Source organism: Brachionichthys hirsutus, chromosome 7, assembly GCF_040956055.1.
Source record: "Brachionichthys hirsutus isolate HB-005 chromosome 7, CSIRO-AGI_Bhir_v1, whole genome shotgun sequence".
Taxonomy (NCBI): domain Eukaryota; kingdom Metazoa; phylum Chordata; class Actinopteri; order Lophiiformes; family Brachionichthyidae; genus Brachionichthys; species Brachionichthys hirsutus.
This window is the reverse complement of record NC_090903.1, coordinates 6,558,106-6,585,549: the sequence shown is the minus strand read 5'-3', so window position 1 is coordinate 6,585,549 and position 27,444 is coordinate 6,558,106. Positions and strand designations below refer to the sequence as shown.

At 46.6% G+C, this 27,444-nt stretch overlaps 3 protein-coding genes across 3 annotated transcripts; all 3 read right to left on the bottom strand.

Annotated features, from left to right (window-relative positions):
- Nucleotides 1–294: 294 nt before the first annotated feature.
- Nucleotides 295–4,152, bottom strand: gtf2a1l (general transcription factor IIA, 1-like). Its single transcript, XM_068741599.1, has 9 exons — nt 4,129–4,152; nt 3,735–3,836; nt 3,522–3,645; nt 3,298–3,344; nt 2,475–2,568; nt 1,882–2,387; nt 1,027–1,266; nt 478–567; nt 295–402 (listed from the first exon to the last, which is right to left on the bottom strand). Exons 1-9 carry the CDS (start codon nt 4,150–4,152, stop codon nt 295–297), a joined length of 1,335 nt encoding a protein of 444 aa, XP_068597700.1.
- Nucleotides 4,153–6,160: 2,008 nt separating this feature from the next.
- On the bottom strand, nt 6,161–14,070 carry ston1 (stonin 1). The gene is made up of 4 exons (XM_068741199.1): nt 13,961–14,070; nt 7,834–9,741; nt 7,530–7,732; nt 6,161–7,415 (listed from the first exon to the last, which is right to left on the bottom strand). Exons 2-4 carry the CDS (start codon nt 9,680–9,682, stop codon nt 7,350–7,352), a joined length of 2,118 nt encoding a protein of 705 aa, XP_068597300.1. The 5' UTR covers nt 9,683–9,741; nt 13,961–14,070; the 3' UTR covers nt 6,161–7,349.
- A 380-nt stretch (nt 14,071–14,450) lies between these two features.
- Nucleotides 14,451–24,661, bottom strand: ppp1r21 (protein phosphatase 1, regulatory subunit 21). The gene is made up of 22 exons (XM_068741170.1): nt 24,602–24,661; nt 23,649–23,717; nt 23,149–23,295; nt 22,869–22,970; nt 22,604–22,768; nt 22,456–22,514; nt 22,158–22,252; nt 21,950–22,002; nt 21,058–21,207; nt 20,843–20,944; nt 20,655–20,743; nt 20,425–20,561; nt 20,247–20,339; nt 19,977–20,104; nt 19,553–19,702; nt 19,274–19,366; nt 17,584–17,838; nt 17,196–17,231; nt 16,977–17,093; nt 16,488–16,586; nt 16,276–16,404; nt 14,451–15,680 (listed from the first exon to the last, which is right to left on the bottom strand). Exons 1-22 carry the CDS (start codon nt 24,659–24,661, stop codon nt 15,651–15,653), a joined length of 2,358 nt encoding a protein of 785 aa, XP_068597271.1. The 3' UTR covers nt 14,451–15,650.
- Between the last annotated feature and the right edge of the window lie 2,783 nt (nt 24,662–27,444).

Below are 27,444 nucleotides of genomic sequence, written 5' to 3'. Positions count from 1 at the left end.
GCTGCAGCACACCTGTTTGCAGTTCAGCATTTTTGAATTGTGATTAAGGGCAAGATATTTCAATGTTTGAAAAGCCAACAGCACACGGAGCCTTCAAAGCATCGCGACAGGACTCAGCAAGGTCAAACTATGTTTTGTTCCAATAATAAGTAAAGTGAAAACATTTTTAAATAAATATACAACATAAACGCACGCCGTTTGTCTCGGCAGAATGAAATTCAAAGCAACGCTGTAAGAAATCAATCTGATTCTGCCCCATCAGGTTCTTCTTCTTTCATTATAATCAGATGCTCCTTACCACTCGGCTTCTCCGACAGCTTTGGAGAACACGTAGTCCCTGCCTCCGTAACACATCACTCCATCTTTCAAATGAAACTTCCAGCGGTTCTTACTGCGGTGAATCTGCAATAAGTAGTAATACATCATATACAGTCGTTATTCAGCATCGAGCTCTGTTAAAATATAGTATATACGTACCTTGTCATACTGGCAAACAATAACATTGTCAGTGTCAAAGAGATCCGGGATTTCCTGCTCAATCACGTCATCGCCTGAATTCAGTGGATCCTGATTTCGGGACAAACGGTTAAATCAGCAACATGCCTGACCTCCACTCGGTCCTTCACCAGTGCCACAGCTTTGAGCCATCTCCCAGCACAGTAGTGCAATCAGCTCATTCGAGGGAACATCGCCACCTGCAGGTTTATCTATGAACTGCACCTCACATGTGAAAATTCTGACGTTTAGCAACACCAAGACATTTTGTCACAAATGGTTAGGGACGCAGAAATGTCACGTGGTCCTCGTACTCATGGGGATTCACAAACGTGCAAGAGAAACTTCAACAACTGATCCTCAAATGGTTACATGACTTTAGAAACATTCTTGTGGTGAAATGACTTTCCACAACAAATAAAGTAGACGATGGCTACAAACATTAAACTCAGTGAAATATATATCAACAACAAACGTAACACCCATCAGCTGGAGTTTTGCGTTTTAAATAAACTTGCACAAATCTCTCACCTCTTCCTCCACGTCAGCGAGTTCATCCACTGCCTCGCCGTCGCTGCTGGAAGAGACGCTGTCGCCATCACTGCTCCCATCGCCTTCCTGCAGGGCTTTTATGGCCTCTGCATTAATGAGACCCAGAAAGTCGTTCTCTTCCACAGGATTTAACTCTTCCTCCTCAAAGTCGGAGCTGCCTGCAGGACCGTCCAGCTGAACGATGTCCAACAGCTCACCGTAGCTGTAGTCCAGGTCCAACTTAGCAGGGATTGCATAAAGAAAGGCCAGAAGTCAATCAGTACCGAGAGCGTTTCCATTTGAATCAACCCATGATCAGGCAGGAGTTTCTCATGTACAGTAGCTGCATTAGCGTTTAAAATACAACGCAGAAGCCTTCATTATGCCCTGTATACACCAATCAATTCCTCAACACCAGCTGGGTGCAGCTTTATAAAGATAATAAAGGGCATGGATCGGCTGCCAAGAGCAAGTAAAGCAACGCGTTAGAGGTCTCTCAAATACAAAGCTAAGGCTGCTTATCTTACCCCTACCTTAAACAAACTGAGGCATACAACTCAGGATAGATTCTGCTGCCTTTTTTTTGTGTTTTCTATTTAATCACCGTTGTGCTAAGCTAACCGTTTCCAGCGACGCAACATATTTTACAGATATGACAGATATTGTCTCATGTAACTCCGAGCAAAGAAAAAAGGTAATTAGTTAATGTTCCAAAACTTAGGAAGTATTAATTTCTAAATCCGTATTTGCATCTCAAACATCTGGCCTTTCTGTTTACATGTTCCTGGAGGAGGAATATTCTTTACGGACCAGCCCAGAATGTCTATTAGTATTCGCAGACCCGAGAGTCCTCACCCTTCCTGCTTTCTCTCGCTCTTCCTCAATCACTTTTTTGAGAATATCATCAATGTCACTGGTCTTGAACTCTGTCGTCTGTGTCAAAGCCTCCTCGGCGTCTATCTGGAAGTCTAATAACCGCCTGTGGGGGGTGGCGGTCAGCTCGAGGTCCACGGGTTGGGGTTGTGGACTCTGCTCGCTGTCTTCCAGCGTGACCTGCTGTTCTGGAGAGCGGCCGCCCTGGAGCTGCGAGGTCTCCGGTGCAGGAGCGTGCGGCTGCTGGGGGAGGCTGCCCTCATGGCTGGGGGGGAAACCGGTCTTTCTGTGTGCGGGCTCTGTCGCGGATGGAACAGATGATGGCTCCGCCTCTTGGGGCTGATGATTGGTGCTCGATGGGATCGCAGCTGACTGAGACGCACGTGTTTCTTTCCACTCAGTGACGTTGTGTGCGTGCTGGGACACAGGTTGCTGACACGCTGCAGTCTGACTAACCACAACAGGAACATTGACCTTGTATAGCTGACCTGAGAGAGAGAGAGAGAGAGAGAGAGAGTTATTTTAACCTGTTAGTACATGATGAAAATGCAGAAAGGCCCAAAGCAGGCGTTTACCAGAAGCCGTTTGCAGAGTGACTCCAGCTGGTATCTGCACAGGGTAAGCTAACCCAGCAGGGAGAGAGAAAGTAGCGAGCGTTTCCGAGTTATTCTGCAACGAATGATGGATTCATATTTAATGGACCAACAAAATGCAACACTTGATAGTGTTTGCTGCCATTTTCCATGAGTCAAAGATGCAAGACAAGCACACAAATGCTGGCTCGTTTGTTTAGCGTTTGCCCTTCATTGAGATAAACAGTGAACACCACAATGAAAAGACCCGTCCTGTTACACCAGGCATGGGCAAACCAAGGCCCGCGGGCCATTTGCGGCCCGTTAGTCTTTAATCCGGCCTTCCGAATTTGTCCAAATTATCATTGAATTAAATGTTACTATTATTAAACCTCTTTAGTTTTACCTTGTCCCTGTTATTTGTACAACGAGCCTTGCATATTCATGCTTTGCTACCTGTAAAAGGCCAAATCCTTTCATAACGGCATTTACAAGTCATCTATATTAGTTCAAACAAACACTTCACCTTTTCCTGGCCCGGCCCCCCTGTCAAATTTTAAAACCAATTGTGGCCCGCGAGTCAAGGAGATTGCCCACCTGTGCGTTACACCAGTGGAGGTCACGTAATGTTGACATTTTCACTGCTGAACCACAAAGCAAATCATCAAACTGAATTTCCGAAGAATGAATTCTAAATCTTTCGTGTTGGGCATTTCACTGCCTGAAATGATTTTGTAGACATTGAAAAACAGTTCAGTACTGTGAAAGCTGTTTCGAGTAAAAAAGCAATGCGAGGTCAGGGACACGACAAACGGTCAACCCTTACCTTGAGCCCTGGGAATCTGTTCTGACCTGCAGGAACAACAACAGAGGCTGAAATGGAAAGAAAAAAAACACGATTATACAAATTCAAAATAAGAAGTCGTGACTGAATCACTGCTTCTGCTTAAGTAATTTATAACCCGAGTGGTAAGGCAGTGCTACTGGACATCACAGTCACACACACGCCGTCGTGTTCTCCGATGCAGTTCCTACTCCACACAGCCGTACCTGTGACCTCCTGGTCAGTCTGACTGTAGCTGGCGGGAAGTTGCAGCACGAAGTTTGAAGAGTTCATGTTGCTTTTCCCGAAGTCTTCCATTGCTTTGGACTGCATCATCTTTGATTCCCAAAGCTGGAACACAGAGACACGACTGTCTTGAGTCAATGTGCATTTTTATTATTGCTCTGTATGAATGAAAGGTGATATCAAAAGTAACTCACGTGTCTTAAATCATCCAGAACACGGTCTTCAAGGCCTTCATCCAGAAACAGCTCCCTCATACTCTCGATGACATCATCAATGATGGACAAATAGAGCTTGGCCTGGCATCATTTACAAAGTCCGTTAAGGCAGAAGCTGCTTTGGGAGGATCAAACCTACCAGTACTCCTCATTTCAATAGTCTTCAACTTTCTAGCTAAAACTTCCACTTTGAGAACACAGAATCATTTGTACAGGAGAATAAACAGTTTATATTTAAACAAGAATGTGCACGCTTATCAAACGACTTCACATATGACAAACAAACAGAAGCCCCGCTTCTAGTCAACCTGGAGCTAAACTAGAGCGACTAGTTAACCTCTGGTGAAGCTAATTTAAAAGCATCTTTTCTCACCACCGGGCCTGCGTTGGTCAACATGACTTCAACTCGTCAAAGACAACTGCAGTCCAGCTTCAACAAGGTAAGGAGACGGTGGCAGTAGGAACACACAGCTGACAGTCATCAGGCGTGATTGGGCAGCACCTTCAAGCATGTGACGTCCCAAAGCCCCGCCCCTAGCCACACCCTCCCACCCCAGCTGCTGTCAGAGCCATTAGTTCTTTGTCAATTACCTGTATCAGTGATGACACATTAAAGTTATACCACTGAACCTACAAGTATTTGTGTTTTGTGTTTTGTTCCTGAGAATATGTGTGAATGTAAAAGTTGGAGTTGTGAAAAAAGGTGGACATATTTTCTTTAGCATATCAAGTGAAGTGAATCTGTGCCAAAACAGAAGGCTATATGTGATATTATGGGATGTCCCGATCCGATCTCCCCTGCCATCCTTACTCGCTTTCTCTGATCCCATCACTTATAAGGAATACTCACAGATACAGCCAGAATCAAGTAAATAATGGAAACATAACACGGGAGGCCCGCTGGAGAGCGCTCGGGCCATCCAGTGCCAGCATCTGAAAAATGTTCGTGTCTCAAAGCAAACTAAAAAGACAATCAGAGATTGCAGACCCTCGCCTCCAATAGACTATTCGATCTTGTGAGACAGTAAACAGGGCTTCCGGATCAGAGGGGCCAAACCTGCTCTAGCTTGCTGCTCCGGAACGTACTACAAGACTCCTTCTGGACTCTTTTTCCCATCATGCCATTCGTGTCCCTCCCTCTTAAAGTGACACTCCCATGTTACAGCACAGGCACAATTCCTGTTCATGTAAAAATAATTCTAGAATCTGGATCCAGATCCGGATCAACACCATTCTCGGGGAAGACCGAGCCACGGAGAGAACCTTGCTTGTGTAAAAATTTCAAGTCGATTGGCTTACTAGTTTTTGAGTTATGCGCTAGGACAGACAAACAGACAAACAGACAAACGCGCCCAATTGCAATACCCTTGCCTCCCCTTCGGCGAGGGTAAATATCGACGCAGGTTTGCTCCGTGTCTCGGAACATTCGTATGTCAAAGCGCTCATATGTCGAGGTATCACTGTTCAGCAATGCCGACGGTCCTTCGACATCGTAGCTTGACTTCCTCTGATGAAGATGAGAAGGCAGCAACGTAAGAAACATCCCAATGCATAGCTGGCTCGTCACTCCAGAGCTCCTCAGCATCGTGACTTCTTTCATCTTGTGTAGAACCAGCAAGACTCAAATCAGACAGAAAACACTCTGGAATAAAATTCACTCTGTTCAAGTTACTCATGTCAATTTGAGTTCTGTAACACAAACACTGGGAGACCCCCCCCACACACACTAATACAGGTTTAATTAATAGGTGAGCCCATATGCAAAATAAAAGCACCCTGCTATGTTTGACTTTCAAGCCATATTTGACACCGCTGGAGGCACTTGCATTAAACCCTCATTTGTATCAGAACAGCTGCAGTGAGGAAGATCTTGTCCATGTGTTTAATAAAAGGCATGTCCCCCCCCCCCCCCCCCCACAACTAAAAGACCATAATGAACCAGTGAAACAATGACAGGTTTTCTTCCAGAAGCTGAGTCTCGTCTCAGGTTGGTTGTTTGTTTGCAGCTCATCACCACAGGAGAGAAGTGGCACGTTAGAAGCAGCAGGTAGCACTTTAAAAAAAGATGCTTTCATACAACTCATGTCACTTTTTGAGCTGCGTGACTTTACTCACCGCTGAGCGTCTCAGAGATCAGCTGAGCTGTTTTGACATATACAGTAAAGTGTTTAAAAGTTTTACTTTACTGTGGGGGGGGGGGGGGGGGGGGAAACTAATCTTTCTGCTTTTCCCGGGAGGGGTCGCCACAGCAAACCAACATTCTCCACTTCACCCTGTCCTTTGCATCGTCCTCCCCAACACCAGCCACTCTCATGTCCTCCCTCACTACGTCCATGTATCTTCTCCTGGGTCGACCTCTAGCCCTGTTCCCTGGCAGCTCCATCCTCAGCATCCTTCTACCGATATAGTCCCTGTCTCTCCTCTGGACATGTCCAAACAATCAAAGTCTGTCCTCTGTGACTTTATCTCCAAAATGTCTAACCTTCACTGTCCCTCTCATTGTCTAATTTCTAATCCTATCCCACCTGGTCGCCCCCAAGGAGAACCTCAGCCTGATTGGTAGCCTCCAACAGTTTGTCTTTTAATGGAAAACTTTCATATGAAACAGATTTGGAGATTTTAACATGGCATATAAACTGTGGAAGACATACAGGATTGATTAAATCGTTACTCTCGATGATATACAGAATATTCAAAGAGGGTCGGGTACATAACCTGATGCATTATTTTTTTTATCCCATTTATTTACAACCCAATGGTAGAAAGATCAATAAAATATATTTATTTCAATAAAATTACACTCCTCCAGAACATAAAGTCAGTTCATGGTAAGCAACAAAAGTATTACATTTCAGTTGCATTCAAATGTTGGTGGCATTTCAGGATTAGCATCCGTTGCTATGGCAATAAAATAAGCCTCTGTTGTGTTTCATTGCTATCAATGGATGCTAATTAGCACGAGCTGAGTCAGGTCAAGCAAACTGTTGCAATTTACTTGATGTAATTGGGACTCCATATGAGCATGTTTCTGTTGCTGCAGATTTCCTATAGTCCCTTTTTTTTTGCTGCTTTTCATCCTTAAATGAAGCAGTCTGGTAGTTTGAACTGGGAAAACACTGCTGGGAAACAGAAGGGCGCGACCTGACACATCTGCTCGCCATTAGCTTTCCTCAAACGCAGTAAATATTGCTCCTTACCTAAGCTGTTTATCTCCATTAGCCCATCCGGCCGTACATTTAATAAGGCATTTATAAAAAACGATGTCAGTCATTCCAGAGGCCAGTGCAGATGATGCAATAAAAAGTTTATACACAGTACATAAACAATTAATCTATTAAATGTAAAGTGCTAGTCGAAATGGACCACGTTAAAGTGTTTCGGTCTAGACTTATCCAGTCTAATTTAAAGGACACACAATCAGCTAACCTCCATGTAATTAGAGTCGACACCAAAGAGAAGCAGAAAGTCCCACAACACCCCCATTTTTTTTTTTCCATGAGATTTTTGTTTCACCATCAGGAACATTTGGCACATATTTTGGCCCAAAGCGCTCGTGTCCTTCTCAGAGCTTCATCATCATCATCATCATCATCATCACTGCGTCATGCAGCCGGATTGCCTCTGAGACTCTGTTTCAATCCACTTCTTCTCCACTTCCACCTAAAAAAAAAAAAAAAAAAGGAAAAAACAGTTGTTCTATGAAATGCAGATGCTTTTGTTTTTGTGTTTGTGCACACTGAACAAGGCATTATTCCACTTGTTCAATCCTCTTACCTGACAGTGATAGCGTGTCCAGCTGGTGGTGTGTTTCTGCGGCTGGATGTCGTCGGCCGTGCCCAGCGACTTCACCCTCGTCTGCGACACAACCGCTCCCATAATCTCACACTCCATAGTGACGAACGGGTACCAGTCACTCGGGATTTCCTGATCAGATCCCAGCTCCAGTTTGCAGGAAAAGGAATGCGGCTGATCCACTACTGCAAAAAAGACAAAGCGCGTTGCTTTTAATTCGACTCCGACTGAACTGAGGAAATACTTCACACATATGAAGCGAGGCTTATTTTGGTTGTGACGTTACCCATATTCTTTGCGGGCAGCCTGTCAATCCTCCACACGATGGCCGAATACGCATTCTCGTACTTGATGGTGCCGATTGTCACCTGCATGGCGGGCTGAGAGCCCGCGGCGCCGACGGCGCCCAAGCAGGCATTCCTGTTCATGCGGGCCTTCAGCGACCTCTGCCGCAGCAGCGACACTGTCGGCGCCGCTTTCACCCAGTTGCCCGGCACAGGCACGCGGATCACCACTTTCTCGCACAGCGGGTACGTGTCGGACATGATGGAAAGGAAGGTGGCCGACATGTTAAGAAAGGCCTGGAGCTCCACATAGGCGCCTTGAACCGCGACCACGGCTTTGATTGAGAACGGGATCTCCGTGCAACCCAGGACCGCCGTCTTGTAGCGCATCAGCTCCACCCTGCAGGCGTCCGGAGGGGAGAACTTGATCAGCCGGGACCTGCGGAACTCCGTCTCGTTCGCGCAGTGATGGAAATAGCAGTCGGTGATCTCCATCCAGAGTTCGCCGCCTTCCTTCGACGAGTAGCTGGGGTTGAGGCGGAGCAGCCCGAGATCGTTCAGGGCAAGAAAACAATCCGCTCGCCCGTTCAGAAACGCCAGACAGTGCATCTGCGTGAAGGCTGCCCGCGCCATAACTCTTCCACACGTATCCAGTTGCACCCAGATGTGATCAGTGACCTGCAGCGAAAGCTCCTGCTCCTCATAGTGCCTCCTGGGCTGGTGCGGGACGCGAAGCTTGAAGATTTCCTCTTCCATGGAGATCGCCAGGTCCTCCATGTCGTCGTGCGCCGTCGAGCCGAACTTGAGCAGCTGCTCGACCTCTGCGTCGTGACTGACCTCCAACTTAGGGTGGAAGCGTTTCTTTTCAGTGTATGAGAAATGCTCCACCTTGAGCGCGAGCACTTTGCGGGGCTCGCCGTAGCTTTCCAGTTTCAGCTCCGAGATCCGGCACTGAGGGAGGAGTTGGAATTCCTTGTACGGCTTCTCCAGCCCTTTCTCATAGTACATCTGCAGCACGCCTCCCTGCAGCAAGCGGAGATAGATCGGCCCCCACTGTCGAGATGACATGCGGTTCTTTTTTTCGGGAATCCTGACCATGACAGACCAGCCGTCTCTCTTCTGACTCCGAAACAGAACGCGAGGAACAAATTGAGATGAGCCCTCACTTAAAACCTCATTTTTGCAACTCAGCCGCCCCCCCGCATCATTCTCTGCCTCCGCCTCATGATCAGTATCTGCTTGTAGCTCCTCTAATTTGTGGCAAATGTAGGAGGAGGAGTTCTGGAACTGGTAGCGTGGAGGCTCGCTTCCATCTTTGGTCCGGATAAAAAAACGTGGGAGGCCATTGTCCGATTCGGAGTCCGAGGAGGAACTGTCCACATCGGCGCCGTATCTCGACCCGTCCCAGAAAGGGTTGTAGTGTCCTGAGTTCTCCTTGATAGAAGGGAATGGGCTTGGTCCGTCTGAGGTCTGAGTGAGCGCCTCCGGTGCCGGAGAGGGAGCGGAGACGGTAGACGTGGTGGAATAACTCCGGAAGAAGTTGTTCTCTTCCCACGTGCTTGAATGAAATGGGGATGCACTGCTGGGAGCCCCGCTCACAGGAGTGCAAAAGGGCGTGTTACAAGGAACGCGGGGGCTGTCATTAAGACTCGAGTGGCTTTGAGGGGATTCCAGGGACCTGCTGAAGCTCCAGGAAGTGTCTCGAATGGGAGGAAGCCCTAATTTCAGACCGTTTGGCCGTGGCACCGATGCTCTTAGAAGCCCCGGTGACTGTTGGGGCTTCTGAGGGGAAGAGAAGGATGCCCCGTCATCTTCAAATGTGACCCAGTTGGAATAATTTGTGGAGCACATGGCTGAAGAGGACTGATGTTCAGAGAAGAAATCGCCTTCTTGTAAAAAGGTCCCGTGTCCTGCAAGAGACCAAAAAGAGAACTAAATAAACATTAAAAAGCAGAGTCGGGATCTTCCGTGCCATAATGTCCTTCTGAAGACCCGTTTGAAAGCTTGAACAAGTCAATTTGTCCTTCGGGGGGGGGGAATAATGAAGACACAAAGCTTCTGACCTCGGAAGCATTCGTGTGTAATTATGCAGTAAAACGAACCGAGACAGAGAAGCAGCAGGATCTCGCCTCACGTTAGAGCTTTTGTTGATTGAATTTAAGCCTTCATGCAAGCGTATCGACCAACGTCTTCTTCACGTCTGTTAGAGACGCGCCTTCGATTGCTTTGAACGTGACGTGAAAACCAGCTATAATCACGTACAGCCTTTATCCTCCTGGCAGCAATGAATTATTTATTATTCCTGATGGATTCTAAAATACCCGGAGAAGAATTTTGGAGATTCAAAAGCACCGTTGCGATTAAAACGTTGCATTTTATTTTGATGGTTTAACCATTCACTAGCAAGCCGTCTCCAAATGTGTGAAGGGAGGTGTATAGAGAAGCAGAGCTGTAAACGGCTGCTCTCAGACGTCACACCTGCGACACACGTTTCAACGTCGGCGTTAAACGTTACGGCACCGTGGGAATATTCATGCATTTCACTCTCCTGCCAGCCGGTCGGTCTTTCTCTTGATGCGCTTGGCAGCTCCGAGGCCTTTCAAAACGTCAAAGCCTCACCTCGCCATGGAAATGTTGAAAAGAACAATTGAACGCGGGAAGCTTCAATTACGGCCCTTCAAGATCACAGGCGTGACTTTGGATGAAGAGACATCCAGTGGTGAGTTCCTGTAGCTATAAATAAAGTGTGTGTGGGGGGGGGGGGCACTGGATGGACGTCTTCAGTCAAACACTGCAGAACATCTTTCTAATGAGAGGACGTTTGCAGCAAGTTCATCCGTCTGTCCTTCCACGCCCCCCCCCCCCTCCCCCCCGCCTGGTTCAAAGAGATGTGCGGAAGGGAGGACGAGTTCTCCGCGGGGTGACGGGCGAGCTCTCAGACTCGTTTCCAGGCGGCTGTCTCTCTGGACTCGAGCAAGCAGCACAAGCAGAAAGGAGAGAATCTACAGAGGACAAAAGAACACATTCCACACATTCCTCTGGGACAGGCAGCGCCGCACACAGGAAATAGCAGCCAGCTATATTTGCCATATTTGTGTGAACCGACAACAAATATTATCTTAAAAGACATTTTTATAAAAAATGATAATAATCTAAATGGGCCACATTTACAGTTTTTGCAACAACAAGCAGCGGATTTCTCGAGAGCAAATCTCCAGTCTCTTTTAATTCTACGCGAAGGCTTTGGTGTTGAAGTGCAGAACAGCGAGGCAGAATCTCAGGCGTGCCCCTGATGGTAAACAAAACTTCTACGCTTTAAATGTTGACGAAGAACAAACGGAGCGTCAAACGTGACTCTTATTGAAATGTCTGTCATGCCTGCGGTGTTACTGGACTGACTTACAACGAGGACAAGCGTCTTTACAACAGGAAGTCCTTTCCAGTCGTAGCCTGACATGTGACGACGGAGGGGGAAACTGGCGCAGTCCAAGAATAAAACTGCTGAGTTCACACAAGCTTGAACTTTGTGGACGGGCGCTTCCTGATATTTAAAAAGAAAAAAAAAGAAAAAAAAGGTTCCCGCTGGAGCTTCAAAAACATTTCCACACGTAGAGGCTGTAGAGGAGACTGTTGTCCAAAGAGAGGTGTGTAAATACACAAACTAAACCTTTATCCACACCAGAAATAAATAAAAAAGCAGCAGAATTAACTTTTCCACTACTGCAGTTTATTCAAGGGACTTGTTGGAATTTTGAATTAAGATTAAAGATGAATAAAAACAAATAATATCAGAATACAGTGGAGGAAAGCCTCCTAGTAGTCAGTGTTGGGTTCAAATGTTTAAGTATAACCTCAGGACAAGACGCATAATGCTGAGACGGTGGGAAACCACTTGAGGGCCACAATTTGAGGAAGAAAGTGTCAGCTAGGAAAGGAAGGGGTCCATAACGGTCTGGATTGTAGATCAAAGGTCATGCAGGGACCATTGTAGCATTTATGTCTCAATCAGTCCAATATAATGGACGAAGCTGCAGCCAGTCCCCGAAGCTCTGTTTGTTTGTCTGCAAGATCTCAGTAAAGGTGCATTATAGAACCGGACCTAAAGGTGCATTATAGAACCGGACCTAAAGGTGCATTATAGAACCGGACCTAAAGGTGCATTATAGAACCGGACCTACAGGTGCATTATAGAACCGGACCTAAAGGTGCATTATAGAACCTGACCTACAGGTGCATTATAGAACCGGACCTAAAGGTGCATTATAGAACCGGACCTACAGGTGCATTATAGAACCGGACCTAAAGGTGCATTATAGAACCAGACCTAAAGGTGCATTATAGAACCAGACCTACAGGTGCATTATAGTACCGGACATAAAGGTGCATTATAGAACCGGACCTAAAGGTGCATTATAGAACCGGACCTAAAGGTGCATTATAGAACCGGACCTAAAGGTGCATTATAGAACCAGACCTACAGGTGCATTATAGAACCGGACCTAAAGGTGCATTATAGAACCGGACCTACAGGTGCATTATAGAACCGGACCTACAGGTGCATTATAGTACCGGACCTAAAGGTGCATTATAGAACCGGACCTACAGGTGCATTATAGAACCGGACCTACAGGTGCATTATAGAACCGGACCTACAGGTGCATTATAGAACCGGACATAAAGGTGCATTATAGAACCGGACCTAAAGGTGCATTATAGAACCAGACCTACAGGTGCATTATAGAACCGGACCTAAAGGTGCATTATAGAACCGGACCTACAGGTGCATTATAGAACCGGACCTACAGGTGCATTATAGTACCGGACCTACAGGTGCATTATAGAACCGGACCTACAGGTGCATTATAGAACCGGACCTAAAGGTGCATTATAGAACCAGACCTACAGGTGCATTATAGAACCTGACCTAAAGGTGCATTATAGAACCGGACCTAAAGGTGCATTATAGAACCGGACCTAAAGGTGCATTATAGAACCGGACCTACAGGTGCATTATAGAACCTGACCTAAAGGTGCATTATAGAACCGGACCTACAGGTGCATTATAGAACCTGACCTACAGGTGCATTATAGAACCGGACCTACAGGTGCATTATAGAACCTGACCTACAGGTGCATTATAGTACCTGACCTACAGGTGCATTATAGTACCTGACCTACAGGTGCATTATAGAACCTGACCTAAAGGCGCATTATAGAACAGGACCTACAGGTGCATTATAGAACCGGACCTACAGGTGCATTATAGATGCAACTCCGATGCCATTAGAAGAACCGGGGGTGGTCTGGACTCTGGACCTCGGAGGTTCAGCACCACCATCAGTATGTCCGTAATGACTTCTCATCTGCATGCTGCTAAACAATAACATGCAGACATTTGATTTTGTTGTTTTCAAAAGAAAGACGCTTTTTAAAAAGGCAGGTGTGAAAGTTGTTTAAACCATTTCACACGTATCACCAGTTGTCATCCCCACATTGGATCTGCGCTCGGTTCGGTTCGGGTCGGTTCAGTTCGGTCTTTCTGCTGCTTCCGCCTCACGCTCAAAACTTTTTCCGGTCATTTCTAAATCAGCCTATTTCCCCGTTCCGAGCCCTCTTTTGGCTTTATCGCCGTTCTCCGGTCTGTGTGTGTTTTAGCATTTGTTGTTACTTCAAGGCGAACTTCAGCTCATCCCATCGGAAACATCAAACAAACAAACAAACAAACAACAAACGCGCCGCTGTTGTGTTGACGCGCATTCTTAACGCGTGGGGTCGGTAAAGGAAACAAAAACACGAGTTCAACTTGTGTTTTTGTTTTTGCTCGTAGTAACCGGAGGAAGACTACAGCACCGGTGCTGTCGCCCCCCCGCAGGCCCCCCCCGCCCCGGCCCCCCCGGGCCCGGAACGCAGGCCCGTTTCTGGTTCAGCTCTTTGTTTTGATGCGGGCTCTGGGAAAAAGTTGTCTCTGCGTTAATTCAGCGCAACATGCGCCATTCACTTAAACCCGAGCTGCGACTGACCCCAGACCTGGTAAACACCAGAGATGCGTGGTTTAAAGTCGGTGCTGGCGGGACTCGAACCCCCCCCCCCCCCGCTCTACGAAGCGGAGCAGAGCAAAGAGGCACTCACAGACTCTCCGGAGGAGTTCCCTGATCCGGATCATAGCGCGTTTCCTCGGCCGGTTCTCTTCAAAATGGCAGAGAGTAAATCCTGAGTTCTGTCGGCGTTGCTCTCCCCCCCCCCTCCCGGGTTCACGGACTGTCCTGCAGCGGGACGGTGCGGGGACGGACGGGGGCGTGCTGCGTTCACGGCCGTAGGAAAGAAAAAGACGCCGGATTCTGGTGTTCTCCCAGAACTCTAACTCTAACTCACTAGGAAACTTCGTGGTATTGATCAATGAGTGTTAACATTAAATGCAATAAACTACTTAAACTGTGTTCGCTCACCATTTTACTTGCAAAAAAAGTTTAAAAAATACAAATCCAGCTCCCGTACATGCTCAATGGTGCGGCCTCTATTTGCCAGCAGTTTGGGTGGATTAAATGTTTTTAATAATGGAACTCTAAAATCCCACACTCCACCACTCACCGAAATGTAGCACAAAAAAAAGAAGCAACAATAGAATGTTACACAAGTGCTTTATTTTGCTTCACATAAAGACATGTGCTTTTGAGAACACAAGTATTATTCTGTGAAATCTGGGGGAGGAGCCTCTTTGCTAATAGATGAGGCTCGCTAACCGGACTGTAACTTTGAATGAAAGGCTAACGACCACGATTTAAGCTTCCAATCATTCAGCTGCAAAGCTATTTATTCTGTAAACTCAAAGTGCACTCTGCCTCCGCTTGATTCTGGTCGTCTCAGCACTAGTTACCCCTGAAACACTTCCCCATATATTAAGAAATTGAACAGTACAAGTACATCAGAATTTCAAATGAGCATATATTCATATTAACCCTTTTTGTCCATACAAATTACAACAAGAGGCTGTTCCGAGACATCAGGCTTCCGAGTGCACGTTCACATTGACTTTGGTGATAACGACTATTGTAACTCCAGACAGACACTACCCTACGAGCTGCGACTTGTCCATCCCGCCCTTTTGTCGAGGTGAACGATCAATCAGTGCTAAACGGTAGACGTTTTCTTCTTTCTCCACTCCCAGAAGAACGAACTTCCCCCCCAAACTGAGCGGTGTTGAAGTTCCAGAGAGGATTGTGGTTCATGTACATGTTATAAAGGGGTATCTATGTCAGCTGGAGACATACGCAGGACCCTTAAGTTGATGTAAAAAAAGAAAAAGAAAATTAAGTGTAAAATAAAACTGACATGTGAAGCCTGGCACTACAATCGCACAATGAGGCGAAAGTCTGCACACAAACGCAGCTCGGCCAACACCGAGTGTGTTGGCGTGCTCCCACAGATTAGCATAGCACACATACATTAAGCAGGATAATGATAAACAGGGATTGGTCTTCAAGTCTCGACCTCAGCGAGAATCACCAACTGTTCGTTTCCCTCTGTCCCTTTGGGGGGGCAGTTTCTCTGCTCAAGTTCAAGCAACAGCTTCCAGCACTGTTACAGAAAGCGCTTTCTGCAAACGTTTTAACTGGTGCTGTAGCAAGGAAAAGATAAAGAGAAGCTTCTTCAGTCAAAAAGGTTCAAGCCTCATGTCGACGGTCACCGAGCCTCCAGCGGCTGGACCTGTGGTCTGGTGATTAGTGGCGGTGTTGCTACCAGGAGGCTGCTGGGATGCTCCACAGATCAGATCTTCCAGTCAAGGTGTCCTTTCGCGATGCCAAATGAAGCCTGAAGCTTTCTAGCGTCCTTTGTTCTTCTTGGAATTTCCCTGAAGGGAACAGAAAAAGTGTAAGTTCAGTTCTACGCTAAAAAAAATTGAAACAAGTCACATCCAGGGTTTGGCACATAAAGAAAAGGCCCCGTGGTGCGTTCAAGTGCTGCTAATTAAAATAGCTCAGATGACTAATCCAACTTGCTGAGGCTGGTCTCTGGGCCTGCGAGAGGAAAATCACCGCCCCGAGCTCAGAGACATGTTCTGTCCTGCAGCCCCCCCCCCCCCCCCCCGTGCATACCCGTAGGAACACGCTCGCTTAAAGCCGGCCTCTTCGTTTCTGCAGCTTTAACCTAAACGACTTTCTCAGATGGTTCCAGCAGGAGCTTTTCCCATCAGGCCCAGTAGCAACTACAACACCACTGTGGGACCTCCCCAGGTCACCTCATAACTGAAATGTTTTATTTTTCCCAACATCACATTTTGCCAGCAGACCTGAAAAAGATCCTTCACACTCCCCTTAAGCCGCTAGACTCTCAGCACTCTGCGTCTGGATTTATTTACACGGAACCTGACAGATTGCGGCAGCTGAAAACAAACTTGAAAGGGGAGCAGAAACTTCTAAAGCAAACACGGCTTGGCAGCCGTTTACCTTGCCGCCCAGTTTGAGCGTATCGATTTCCTCCCTCTGCTTGCTCAGAGTCTCATTCATGCTACACAGGTGGTCGCTCATCGTGCTCAGCTGGTCCTCGTAGCTCCTCTTGGTCGTAGTCAGCTCATCCTGTCGGGAGACGGCCACAGTTATAATGTCAGTTCTATCGGGAGAAGGTCTGCGCTTAGCCCGGAAGCTCTTCGGTTATTTACCTGCAAGCGTGTGATGTTCTGATCCGCCAGCTTGACTTCTTCGCTCAGAGTCTCTCGTGATCTTTCTGCGATGGCTAATCTCTTGGCCAGAGCTCGACACTAGAAAACAAATAAAAAGAATACCTGATAAGTACCCTGGTGTGGGTTTAATGAAAAGATTCTTAAGAGCAACGACTGTGCCGAAGGTGAACAATTTGAAAATGCAACAGACTGATAATTTAGATGCTGAAATGACATCAGAAGCATCCCTGTTGCTAGGATACACAACGATGACTGGGTACATCTTGATTCTGTCACTTTTTCACTAACAAAAAGGCAAGTCGTTGTAATCATGGGAGGGATCTGGAACAACTATTTCTAAAGTACAAAAAGATAAAAACCACAGTTTTTGTGTGTGTGTGTGTGTGGGGGGGTGGTTTCTTGTTGCTTCAGAAGACGACAAGCGCTGCTAGAAAAGCTGCTCGGTTCTCTGCTACAATAAGCAGTTACCTCAGAGTGAAAGTTCACGGCTTTGCTGTCTGAGATCTGGAGCTGGGTGGTGAGCTCGCCAACTCTGGCCATGTAATGAGACTTTATTAGCTGCTCCCTGGACTCGCCGTCTCCCACCTGCAGCCACAAACAACGCCCAGCGAGACAAACGCCACGACTTCAAGTACTACCCGTTCAATGAATACAGGAACTCCACAGTCAAATGTTTAGGAGACTCACGTGTTCGACTGCAGGGGTTGTGCACAACATGCCAACCTGGATAAATCACAAAAGAAAGATTTAAATCAAGTCTCAAAGATCAGACGCTATAAAATCTACTTTGAGCAAACGAGCCATGCAGTGAGGTGAAGGCTAACGCATGTAGCACAGGGGCTAGCTGATCTGGACGTGTGTGTGCTGCGAACTCTGCACACACTTTTCCCCCACAGCAGTATTCTTCCATTCTGCCACATCAGCACATTGGGAGTCTGAAGTTCATTAAAAACCTGCTCACTGCAGGAGCCACAAGAAGACAGTGACACTCCCCTTTTTGAAGGCATCAAACAACAGTACTACGGGTGGAAATGTATTCTGCATGCAGACAAAGGAGCCGGTGGAGGTGCGCTACCAGACTGGTGCACAGCGTGGCCTCCTTTCCTCCAGCTTTCTGCTCCCTCTCTGCCTCCTCGTGGCTCTGAGCAACCGAGCTGGCAGGAGCCGCTTGAGAGTTTGGGCTTCCCCCCAGAACGCCTGCGAGCTGCGCTTCCAGGTCCGCAATGCGCTGGTTCTCCTTTTCCAGCCGCACCTTCCCCAACTGGGCTTCCAAGAGCCAGTGCTCCTTCTCCTGCTCCAGTCGCGCAATCTTCTCCTGGCTCTGCTGCACCTGTAGGAGGCCGACGGAGAGAGGCGAGGAGCAGACGGTGAGCTTTTGGGTCAGGAGGCGAGAGGACAGCAGCGTCCAGCGGGAGAAACCGTCAAATAAACGCAAAAAAAGCCTTACAGCGTTACCTCATGAAAAAATATGCGAAGGCTGCACTGCCAAATGGTTCACGCCCCGTCCCTCAAGAGCGACCGCTAACATTAAATCATTCCTGCAGTTTGGTGACCGGCATTTTGAGATTTCCTCTTAGTGGCCGTGTGCCGTTTGTTACGTTCGAAGCTTCTACCGAGGCTTTCCACGAAGGATGGGATATCACATTCTAACAAGTGTGATGTCATTGCCCCTGGAAAATGTTAGAAGTCCTCTAACAACCAGAATAACGTGATTTATTAGATTAAATATTCTATAGTGTTTGAATGTTTAATAGACGGTATTTGCTGCGTCTGTTGGGCAAAAGGAAGGACAGCGTGAGTGAAAGCAGCCGAGCAGGAAGAAATCAGCGAGTGAATGCACAGGGACAAAGTTTGTCACGCAACCAAAGTCTCTCAAAACCAAAGTGAAGCGTGTTAATTCCCAAACTACAAGAGAGAAAGCTCGCCCTGAAGCAAGAATCAGGAGAAACACCTCGTCTCCCCCCCTTAGGCTGGAAACGCTGTCAGACCAACTCATTCAAACGTGTGTGCAGCATAACACACACACATTTAGCTCCGACCAACATGGAGTTTTTGAAAAGCCATTTATTTTCATTATATAAAGATTGTTAAGTAATCCAACAAGTAGTAATAATAGTCTAATACTACTGTACTTTCTTCTTGTCCCGGGAGGGGTCGCCACAGCAAATCAACTCTCTCCACTTAACCCCGTCCTTTGCATCCCTCTTATTGTATCATTTCCAATCCTATCCAACCTGCTCTCTCCCAAGGAGAACCTCAGCATCTTCATCTCCACCACTTCTAGCTCCGCCTCCTGTCTTTTCCTCAGAGCCATCGTCTCTAAGCCGTCCATCATGGCTGTCCTCTCCACTGTCTATTCTAACCCTTCATCCTCAATGACACTCTATCACAGAGCACACCTGATACTTTCCTCCACCCGTTCCAGCCTGATTCTTCACCTCCTTTCCACATTCTCAATCACTCTGCACAAATAGCAATGATAGTCCACAAATAATATTAGGGGAGCCTGTTATCTCCAACCGTGCAGAAGTAAAATGTTTAAAGAAAAAGAACAAACGTGCTGCGTCGGACATGTCGGCGCCATCTTTTAATTTCACCTCTGTGTTATTACACTTCTGTGTTTGGTGTGACAAAAGATGGCGTCCACTCCCGACTCATGCCCGACAGCATCATCGACAGATTGAGACCAGCGCTCGACCCGATACGCGTCCGGTTTAGCCGACAGAAACGGTTGAAAGGAGCGGCCTTTGACCCGGGCGTCTCACCTGCTGACTGAGACCCTCTCGGCTCTCGGTGGAGCTGGTGAGGACGCGGCGGTTTGACAGGGCTTCTCTGTAGGGAACGGACTGAGGCCTGGGCTGAAGGCGGAAACGGGGCAACAATTACACAAAGCATGCAATCACAAATAAAATGATGCTTTACGAAGTGATTTAGAGACATTAGAGACGTCGTCTCTGTGATCTCAGTGGACACAAGGAGACCCCGAAGACTTTGGGCTTTGTTTTGGGGCGAGTCAGTGCAGGCAGACGAGAGCGGCTACTGACCTTGGTGACGGCTTGGATATAGGCAGCCGCTTTCTTTTTGTTGGCCAGCATGTGCTCTGCTTGCAAGGGGTTGAGGGCTGCCGTGTTGCCTCTTGGACTGTAGCCTTGTGATGTGAAGAAGTCCAAATTGTTGCTGAAGAAAGTGGCAATCTACAACGAAACGTGGGACAATCACGCGTCGCATCGCTCACACGAAGGAGAGACCTCTGCTCGGCCAAAGACACGCCTCCTTTATCAACGCAAACGCCCGACAGTCAGTCTCAGATCAATGAATCGCTGCACCGGATTACCGTCTGAGCAACAGAGAATCACACACGTCGTATTGAAAACGCACAGTTAGGGTTAATAATTAAGCTTTATGCACTGCAGACGCTTAAAAATACAGATACAACTCTGGACGCCGTCTGCCCCCTGGTGGACACACCTTGCCGGTGCTGCTGGTCAGCGAGGCCAGCGAGCCCAGCAAGCACTCTGAGGTGGTGCAGAGCTTCTGGGTGGTGGTGGGGAGCTCCTGCTCCAAGCTGGCCTTCTGGTTGTAGTGCTTTGACATCTCTGGACACACAGAGAGGGACCACGTTAGCAAAAGAGGCTTTAATGGACTCTTTCTTTCTGTCTTCAGCTTCATCCGCCATGTCCATCATTTTGTGAGGTCAGAAAACAGCCGTTTGAGAACAGATTGTGAAATGCTGCCCACCTTTAATGGCGTCATAAAGGCTGTGAAGGCAGGCAGCCATCTGGGTGAAGACCGCTGAGGTGCTGCTCTGTGGCATAGCATCCTGACGAACACCTGCGACACGAGACACACATTAGCAATAAAATGAAATATACATCACATATATTTAGTTTTATCTGCTCTGCCACCGCTCACTCACTGAGTAAGGCCAAGATGTTAATGTAGTTCTGTAGCTTCTCAAACACTGAGGTCACCCTCTTCATGTCTCTCTGCAGCTCCTGGTTCTTGGCGGTTAGGGCAGCGGTGCAAAGAGGCGCCTCACACTCTTCCTCCAGACTGAAAGGAGAAGACGAGCTAGTTATCAGTACAGCCTCCTTCACTCCAGCTCGACATCACACACACACACACACACGCCTGAAAAGATCAAACCTTTTCAGCTGGTAGGGGAGAAGCTTTTTCAGGAAGTGGGCGTATAAGGAAAAATGATCAGCGAAGCCCTTCAGCTTCACCACAGTCTCCTTCGATTCAAGAGAAAAATAACCCCAATCAGCGGCTGGTTGTAAACACGCGTCATGAATGAGCCCACACAACGTCCGTGTCCAATGAAAAGCACACACCAACACCGTGACCGTGTCCTCCGTGATGCTTTGGTGTAGCTGCAGAAAGCTGTCCTCCAGGGGGCGCACATAGGCCGCATTTTCATGGAGAAACTGTGAAAACTGAGAGAACAAAACATACTTCTCTCAGCTAATGCCTTTATTGATCATGTAATTGTTACGTGTCGCATGGAATTGAAGAGAAGCGTGCATGTCTTGTGTTAAGGATGCTTCACCTTCTGGTTCAGAGGGGAGATGGGCTCGATGGAGGAATCCCGGGGATAGATTTGAACCCTCTGTTCTGTGTACGAATGAAAGTTCAGCAGAGCAGCTACAAGGTCCTGAAGAAAACTGAGGGCCTGTCCCACCACGTCCCGAGCTTTGAGCTACAACAACACAACAAGCGAGGCAGCCGCGTCTTAGTGGCGTTTCGGCTGCATTGACTTTGAAAGATGTATTCCATGCAAAAAAAAAAGATAGCCGATGACCGATTCATTACAAAACAAAATTAGATAAACTTTCCCAAATCTCCAACTTTGTTGAGATATGTTTTTGCTTCTTTGTCTTAAGTGATCATCATGTGAATGTCTTTTGGTTTTGGACTGTTGGTCTGGTAAAACCAGGTGACGGCGTCGCGTTGGAGTTGGGAGGATTGTAAAAGGAGCTTTTAACTAATTAACCATTCGATCCCTTTGAGAGGTTATGAAACACTTATGAAATGGTGAATGGGTGGCTGCAGTCCTTCCCACCGCACGGGGTACGTATCCATATTCAATTCAATTTAATTTAACAACAATACGTTCAATACCTTTTGGCATTTAATGATTTTTCTAACCAAATTTAGGAAAATAATAGTATTTGTATGATCAGTTTGTTCAGGATCGGCCCATCACTGCATTGGCTCTCTGGTACCATTCCAGAAATGTCCTGAAGATGTAATCAAGACCTGCCTCTAACATCTTATATTATGCTGCTAACAGACAGACAGACAGACCGACCAACGCCAGTGATTTGGTAACCCCCGCCTCGGTGGAGGTAAAAATAAAGCATTTAGATTGTTGGGGAAATATTCCTGTAATTGCAGACATTAAATAACAAAATGTTCACAATAAACCTATAGAGACTCACCTGATGCCTTCGATTGTGAGGGGGCACGTTCAGGCTGTTGTAGTCGCCAAACTCTGCAGGGTGGGAGGGGCAAGCAGTTAAAACAGGCCACGCCCACAATCCCTGCACAGCTCAAATGCCCCCCACCCCCTTGCGTGCAGCGTCACAGTTCGGCCCAGCATTGCACTATTGACTCCGAAGGCTCCGCTACCATCAGGCAGATACTCACTGGTGTCATTAAAGGGCACTTTCTCCTGGATAACGCTGCTGCTTTGTTTCACCTGCCGGTTCAGATCCAACTGGCACCGCTTCAGCTGCCGCTGGCTGCAGACAGAGGGGGGGAAGCATTCATTCATAAAACAAGAGGCACAAGGATTAACATCATCACTGGATTGTTAACATGATGGTTAATACTTGTGTATTATATGATATTTTGTTTCTTTTTTACATCATGGTTATATATATTTACTGAGACAGTCCTTGAGGAATGCATTATTCTCAAACTGTGGGCATTGAGGAGGACGTACCACTCTTCTGTTCGCACTCTGCACTCCTTTGCTTCCCTCTCTAGGGTCTGTGCTCTCACCTATCAAAACGAAAACACGGACGCATTTGGATTAAAGTCCTCCGGATGGCATCGCCTGCGTCTCCCTCCCTCCTGCTGTGCATCCTCACCTCTAAACGCGCTTTGTCATTCTGCAGCCGCTCGACCGCGTCCGTGTGCTTAGCGGTGAGTCCGTCCACGGTGGCCCGGTGCTGCTTGGAGTCTCTCTCCAGCTCCTGGAGTCGTGCCTTCAGCTCAGCCTCCTGCCTCCTATGCTGCTCATCTGCTTCGTAGAACTAACGCGCACACAGCAGGACACAGAGCCGTCAGGTGCACAGCCTCTCCAGGACACAGAACTTCATTTAGGAAACGGCGGTAGACGCTACGGCAGCTTACTTGGATGTGAAGTCTCTCGTTTTCCTCGATCTTTTTTTGCAGGTCCTCGTCAAAGACGCTCTTGGTCTCCAGGCCATGCTCTGACGGAGAGTCGCCTTTACTCTAGAGCAGGTCAAGAATAAATACTAGCTGTTATTCATGGTCCATTAAAGTCCAACGGTAATCATATGTGAATTTTCGTAACTAACTAATGTTTCTGATTCATATCATGAGCGTTACAAAAAAACGCATGCGACGGACCGTTCCCTCCACCCTACTGTGCAGCATCTGAATTGATCACCTTCCCCTTCCTGCCCTTGGCTTCGCTAACGGCTAACTCCTCCTGGAGCAGCTCCACCCTCTTGGCCAGCTGTTGGTTCCTGAAACTGAGACTGTCCATCTCCTGCTCCTGCTTCCTCAGGCTTTGGTCCCTCTGCTTCAGCTGCTCCTGATGAAGAAGATGAGGAACAGGTGGCAAGGCATTACAGCGCCACACGTGCCTTCATTCAAACGGACCAATCCATCAATACCTCTAAATCACGACATTGCTCAAAGGCACTGGAGTAGAATTTGTAGCGCTTGTTTTTATTAAAAAGAGAAGCTTTTAGTAGGAGCTCCTACTAACCCAACAGAAACATGGCAACAAGTGCGAGCGAGGTTAGGAGACCCACTTGATTCGTTGAGCAAACGTGAAAACATTTATTCACTAGACGCTTGTATTATAAATTGATTAACAGTTTTTAATACGGTACGGTTGTGTTTTGATTATGCCGTTTATATTGCAGTCATTTTCTATGTTACCTTCAGGGAAACAGAGCTAGCCTGTTCATCTACCACTGCTTTCTTTAGCACTTGGTTCTGTGCACGGAGCTGAAAAAAAAAAAGAGAAATAAATGAAAATGCTCAGACATCAAAAGAAAAATACAAGGCTAAACATTACCAAAGGTCAATGCTGCAATGCTAAATAAAGTGGCATTTGTTTGCAGTAGTTTTGAGCAAAAATTCACTGCTGACCGAACGCAGAATTATCTGTCACAGGTCAGAGTGTGTTTCCCTTCTGCTTCTTTTTTTATCCCAGTAGGTCAAATGTCAATAATTATCAAATTTAAAGCAATTGAATACAGTGCAAAGTCAAAATATTGTATGTTCAAACTGATGCACTTTGTTTTTACTCTCCTTATATTTATACGAGATATACATTTGTCTTTGTCCTGATTTCAATATAACTGAATGTTATCAAAAAGGAACTTTCATGGAATGAGGGCTGTAAGAATCTGATGGCCTTTCACACTCTCTCTCTCACACACACACACACACACACACACACACACACACAATGGACAACAGCAGCGTGTGACCCAGTTGCACAGTCAGCACTTCCTCTGTGGGTATCAGGAGATCAGTTGAACAGGAAACACACTCCTCCTGTCAGCTGACACAATAGGCGCCCACATTTCACCCAGAAAAACCCACCAAAGGTTAAAAGTCGATTAACTGACCCAAGATGCTGATAGAAACATGTTTCTGGTTACTTAAACTGTATCAGCTCATCGTTATCAACTTTCTACATGTGAAATACTACGAGAGTAAAATAGTTTAATCTTACAGTAGTCTAAACATAAGTTTTATATGTGTGTGTAAGTTTTACTAATGTGTCCAGTCATATAAATCGCAACATTTAATTAAAAAAAATAGGTTCTCTATATAGAATATTAAAAACACAAGCGGACAGAACGCTTTTGATGTGTTTTTACCTTGGAGTACTCCTGTGCCAACTTGCTGTATTTCGACTGCAGGTCCGTAACGTTAGCCATCGTTAGCTCCAAATGTTATCCAGTGGCTAATACCTGACGCTAACCCGGCTAGCGGAGCCGCTGTCCCGTTAGCTTTTCTTCCCCACGCTGCAAACCTGCTGCTTGAAATATTGAGGATAGTTAGATACGTGAGCTACAGTCTGGCTAACGAAAGTTAGCTAGTTAGCTCGCTGCTCTTACTACTTCAAGACTGACCTCAGCCACATTCTGACAGAGGCATTGGGGAAAACGCTTAAGCGTCATCTGAATTACGCGTATTCCTAAAACCGGGTGTAAATCCGATCTGCCTGCAGCGTTTTTTTTTTATTTACAATATTAGCGGCATAAACCTCCTAGCTAGCTACCTAGCCTGCTAGATAGCATAACAAATCCCTCCACGGAGTAAAACATGGCGCTCTGTGTGAGTAAAGAAAACCTGCGGTGTCCGTAAACCTAAGAGTGAAATTGTAGAGGCGAGTTGTCATTCCCTCTGGTCAACGGAAAACATCGATTTTCAAAGTACAAAAAAATCCACTCGAGATCCGACCGGAAACACGGGAGCAGAGGTCAAAGGTGAGAGTTCCGAGAAGTGCTGACCAGAAGTCAACAGGGCGCCATCTAGCGTTGAAAGCTCTCCAGGACCATGTCGTTGGAAGTAAAACCAGTCAAAAGGTTTATTTATGACCAACATTTTCTTATTATATGTACGCGATTACTTTTACAACGTACTTGTCAGGATATGTAAAGTATAACAAAACAGTACTAATTTTCCCGGACTGCTGCAGTGTCAAATTTATTCAACCTCTTCATGACGAGAGTTTCAGGATTTTTGTGGAGAAACTGTGACCCGCTCGCAAAGATGCACAGCTAGACACCGGCCCAGCATAATTATAGGCCTTAATGGGGAAATTTTATATTCAGATTTTATTTTATCTATGTATCTAAAATGTACTCTTATGAGGGATGATATTTAGGATATTCATTATAGATTGATATACTGTAGCTATAGATGGGATTAAAGTGTAAATTAATTTATACCGATACACAGCCTTCAACATACCACAATAAATTGTACCGACATCAATTTGAGAAGGATTGAATAGGATATTATGACAGAAAATGCAGATGAGCTCTCTATTTATATAATACAAGCTAAAATTAAGCAGTTTTAAATCACTGTTAAATTATTTAGCAATGATTTTGAGGATGGATGGATTGTATATCACTGTGAAGGGTAGCCTCTGTGCTTTCCCTTTAAACCTCACATGACCTCATTTAGACTGGAAGTGAAATGACGTTGCTATCGCTGCGACCCTTTCTCAAATCCTACACGATGAATTTGATCTAATCCATAATAATCTCTTCACATTTTCAGCCTTTATTTCCCCCCCGCCCCCATTATTATTGACATGTTTCTTTGGTCCATAGTCACAGGTACGTGATTGGTTAATACAAATCTAACATCTGATGGAATAACCAAAGGGCATTTCGTATGCTGAGGTTTCACTACTCCTCATTTTTAATGCATACAGGCAAAATATAAACTCTCCAACGTACACAAGCTCCACAGCCAGTGGCTCCAGCATTGTCTGGTTGCCAGGCAACTGTCAGCTTGGCGTGGTTGCTAGGGCCGCGTGTGTGTGTGTGTGTGTGGTGGGGGGGTGCGCTCTGGTTTCCAGCTGAATTGAGGCAGTCAGTAGGGAGAAGCCCCCCTCTCCCAGTCGACACACAAGACTCTATTGAACAATAGAGCCGTGCCAATGGGCCTGAGGCTCGTCAGACAAGCCCTTGTTCAGGGTCACTCTGTGTTCATCCCACAGTCCTCCATGACTAATTAGCTTACAGCGAGGAGTGCTGATAGGACAACTGGTGAGGCATCCATCACTGGCACGGCCCTGGAATTTACATTAACGCGAGGTGCATTTCTGGCAGCATGCCATGTCTGTGCATTCAGAAGACATGCAGGAAAAGAATGGAAGGTGGGGTGGAGCCGCCCCACGCAGCACCGAACAGTCAAAGCAGCGCTGAACTGCTTTTCCCCTCCTGCTAAATAGGAATATTGCTCTTCCATTGATACGCTTAACCCTGACCCTATCTTAATAGCCTTGAAGACAAGAAATGATGAAAGGGCTACAGTATCTAAAAACCGAGTGGCGGTACTACTATTACATCAGGACCGCGCCACGTGCCTGAGTTTTCTCCTATATTTTCTTTGCCAATAAGTCGGATCCCTCAGTGAAATGAAGCTTCTTATCCTTAATTTGCTGCAGCATTCTCTGAAGCTTCCCATATTTTCTGCCTGAAGGTGATAAATGATATCACATGATAAATTGGATAATCACCAGTTTTGAACTTCTTGTCTTTCTGCGGGGCGTTTGGTTTGTGGAGCACTTTGACCGAAGATATGAACGACACACTTTCTTGCATCCTCCTTGGTTTGCGTCGACAGATTCAGGGAGGTTGAAAAGTTTCAGATTATATCGAGTTCAGCTTCTTCAAATCTTCTGAGTCACTGATTAACGGCACGCATTTTACCATTCATTACGTTTGTCAGGTGTTCATTCACCCCCCCTCCTCGTACCTATACCTGGTATGTTCTTACTTCCCCTTGCGCAGGTTAGATGAACGTTTGTTAGCCAAGGAAAATATCCAAGATCCAAGAACTATTTAGCAACTGGTTGCTAAATCTTCGCAGAGCTCGAAAGCAAAGCATGCGCACTGGCCGCCATGTTGGAACTGCAGCCCTGAACCATTGGTGAGACATATTTGCCGGGTGTAACACGGTTTTGTGAGAATTGAAAGAG

Bases quoted from the DNA above. Each gene is read 5' to 3' on its own strand.
- gtf2a1l (XM_068741599.1), bottom strand. From the start codon at position 4,152: ATGTTGACCAACGCAGGCCCGGTG. The intron at 3,345-3,521 runs GTACGGCTGTGT...TTTCCATTTCAG, and splicing joins GACTGACCAGGAGGTCACAG to CCTCTGTTGTTGTTCCTGCA. The intron at 2,388-2,474 runs GTAAACGCCTGC...TCTCTCTCTCAG, and splicing joins CACTCTGCAAACGGCTTCTG to GTCAGCTATACAAGGTCAAT.
- ston1 (XM_068741199.1), bottom strand. From the start codon at position 9,682: ATGTGCTCCACAAATTATTCCAACTGGGTCACATTTGAAGATGACGGG. The intron at 7,733-7,833 runs GTAACGTCACAA...TCTTTTTTGCAG, and splicing joins GCTGCCCGCAAAGAATATGG to TAGTGGATCAGCCGCATTCC. The intron at 7,416-7,529 runs GTAAGAGGATTG...TTTTTTTTTTAG, and splicing joins GGACACGCTATCACTGTCAG to GTGGAAGTGGAGAAGAAGTG.
- ppp1r21 (XM_068741170.1), bottom strand. From the start codon at position 24,661: ATGGCTAACGTTACGGACCTGCAGTCGAAATACAGCAAGTTGGCACAG. The intron at 23,296-23,648 runs GTAACATAGAAA...CTTCTTCATCAG, and splicing joins CTAGCTCTGTTTCCCTGAAG to GAGCAGCTGAAGCAGAGGGA. The intron at 22,769-22,868 runs GTAAGCTGCCGT...TGTGCGCGTTAG, and splicing joins ACGAGAGACTTCACATCCAA to TTCTACGAAGCAGATGAGCA.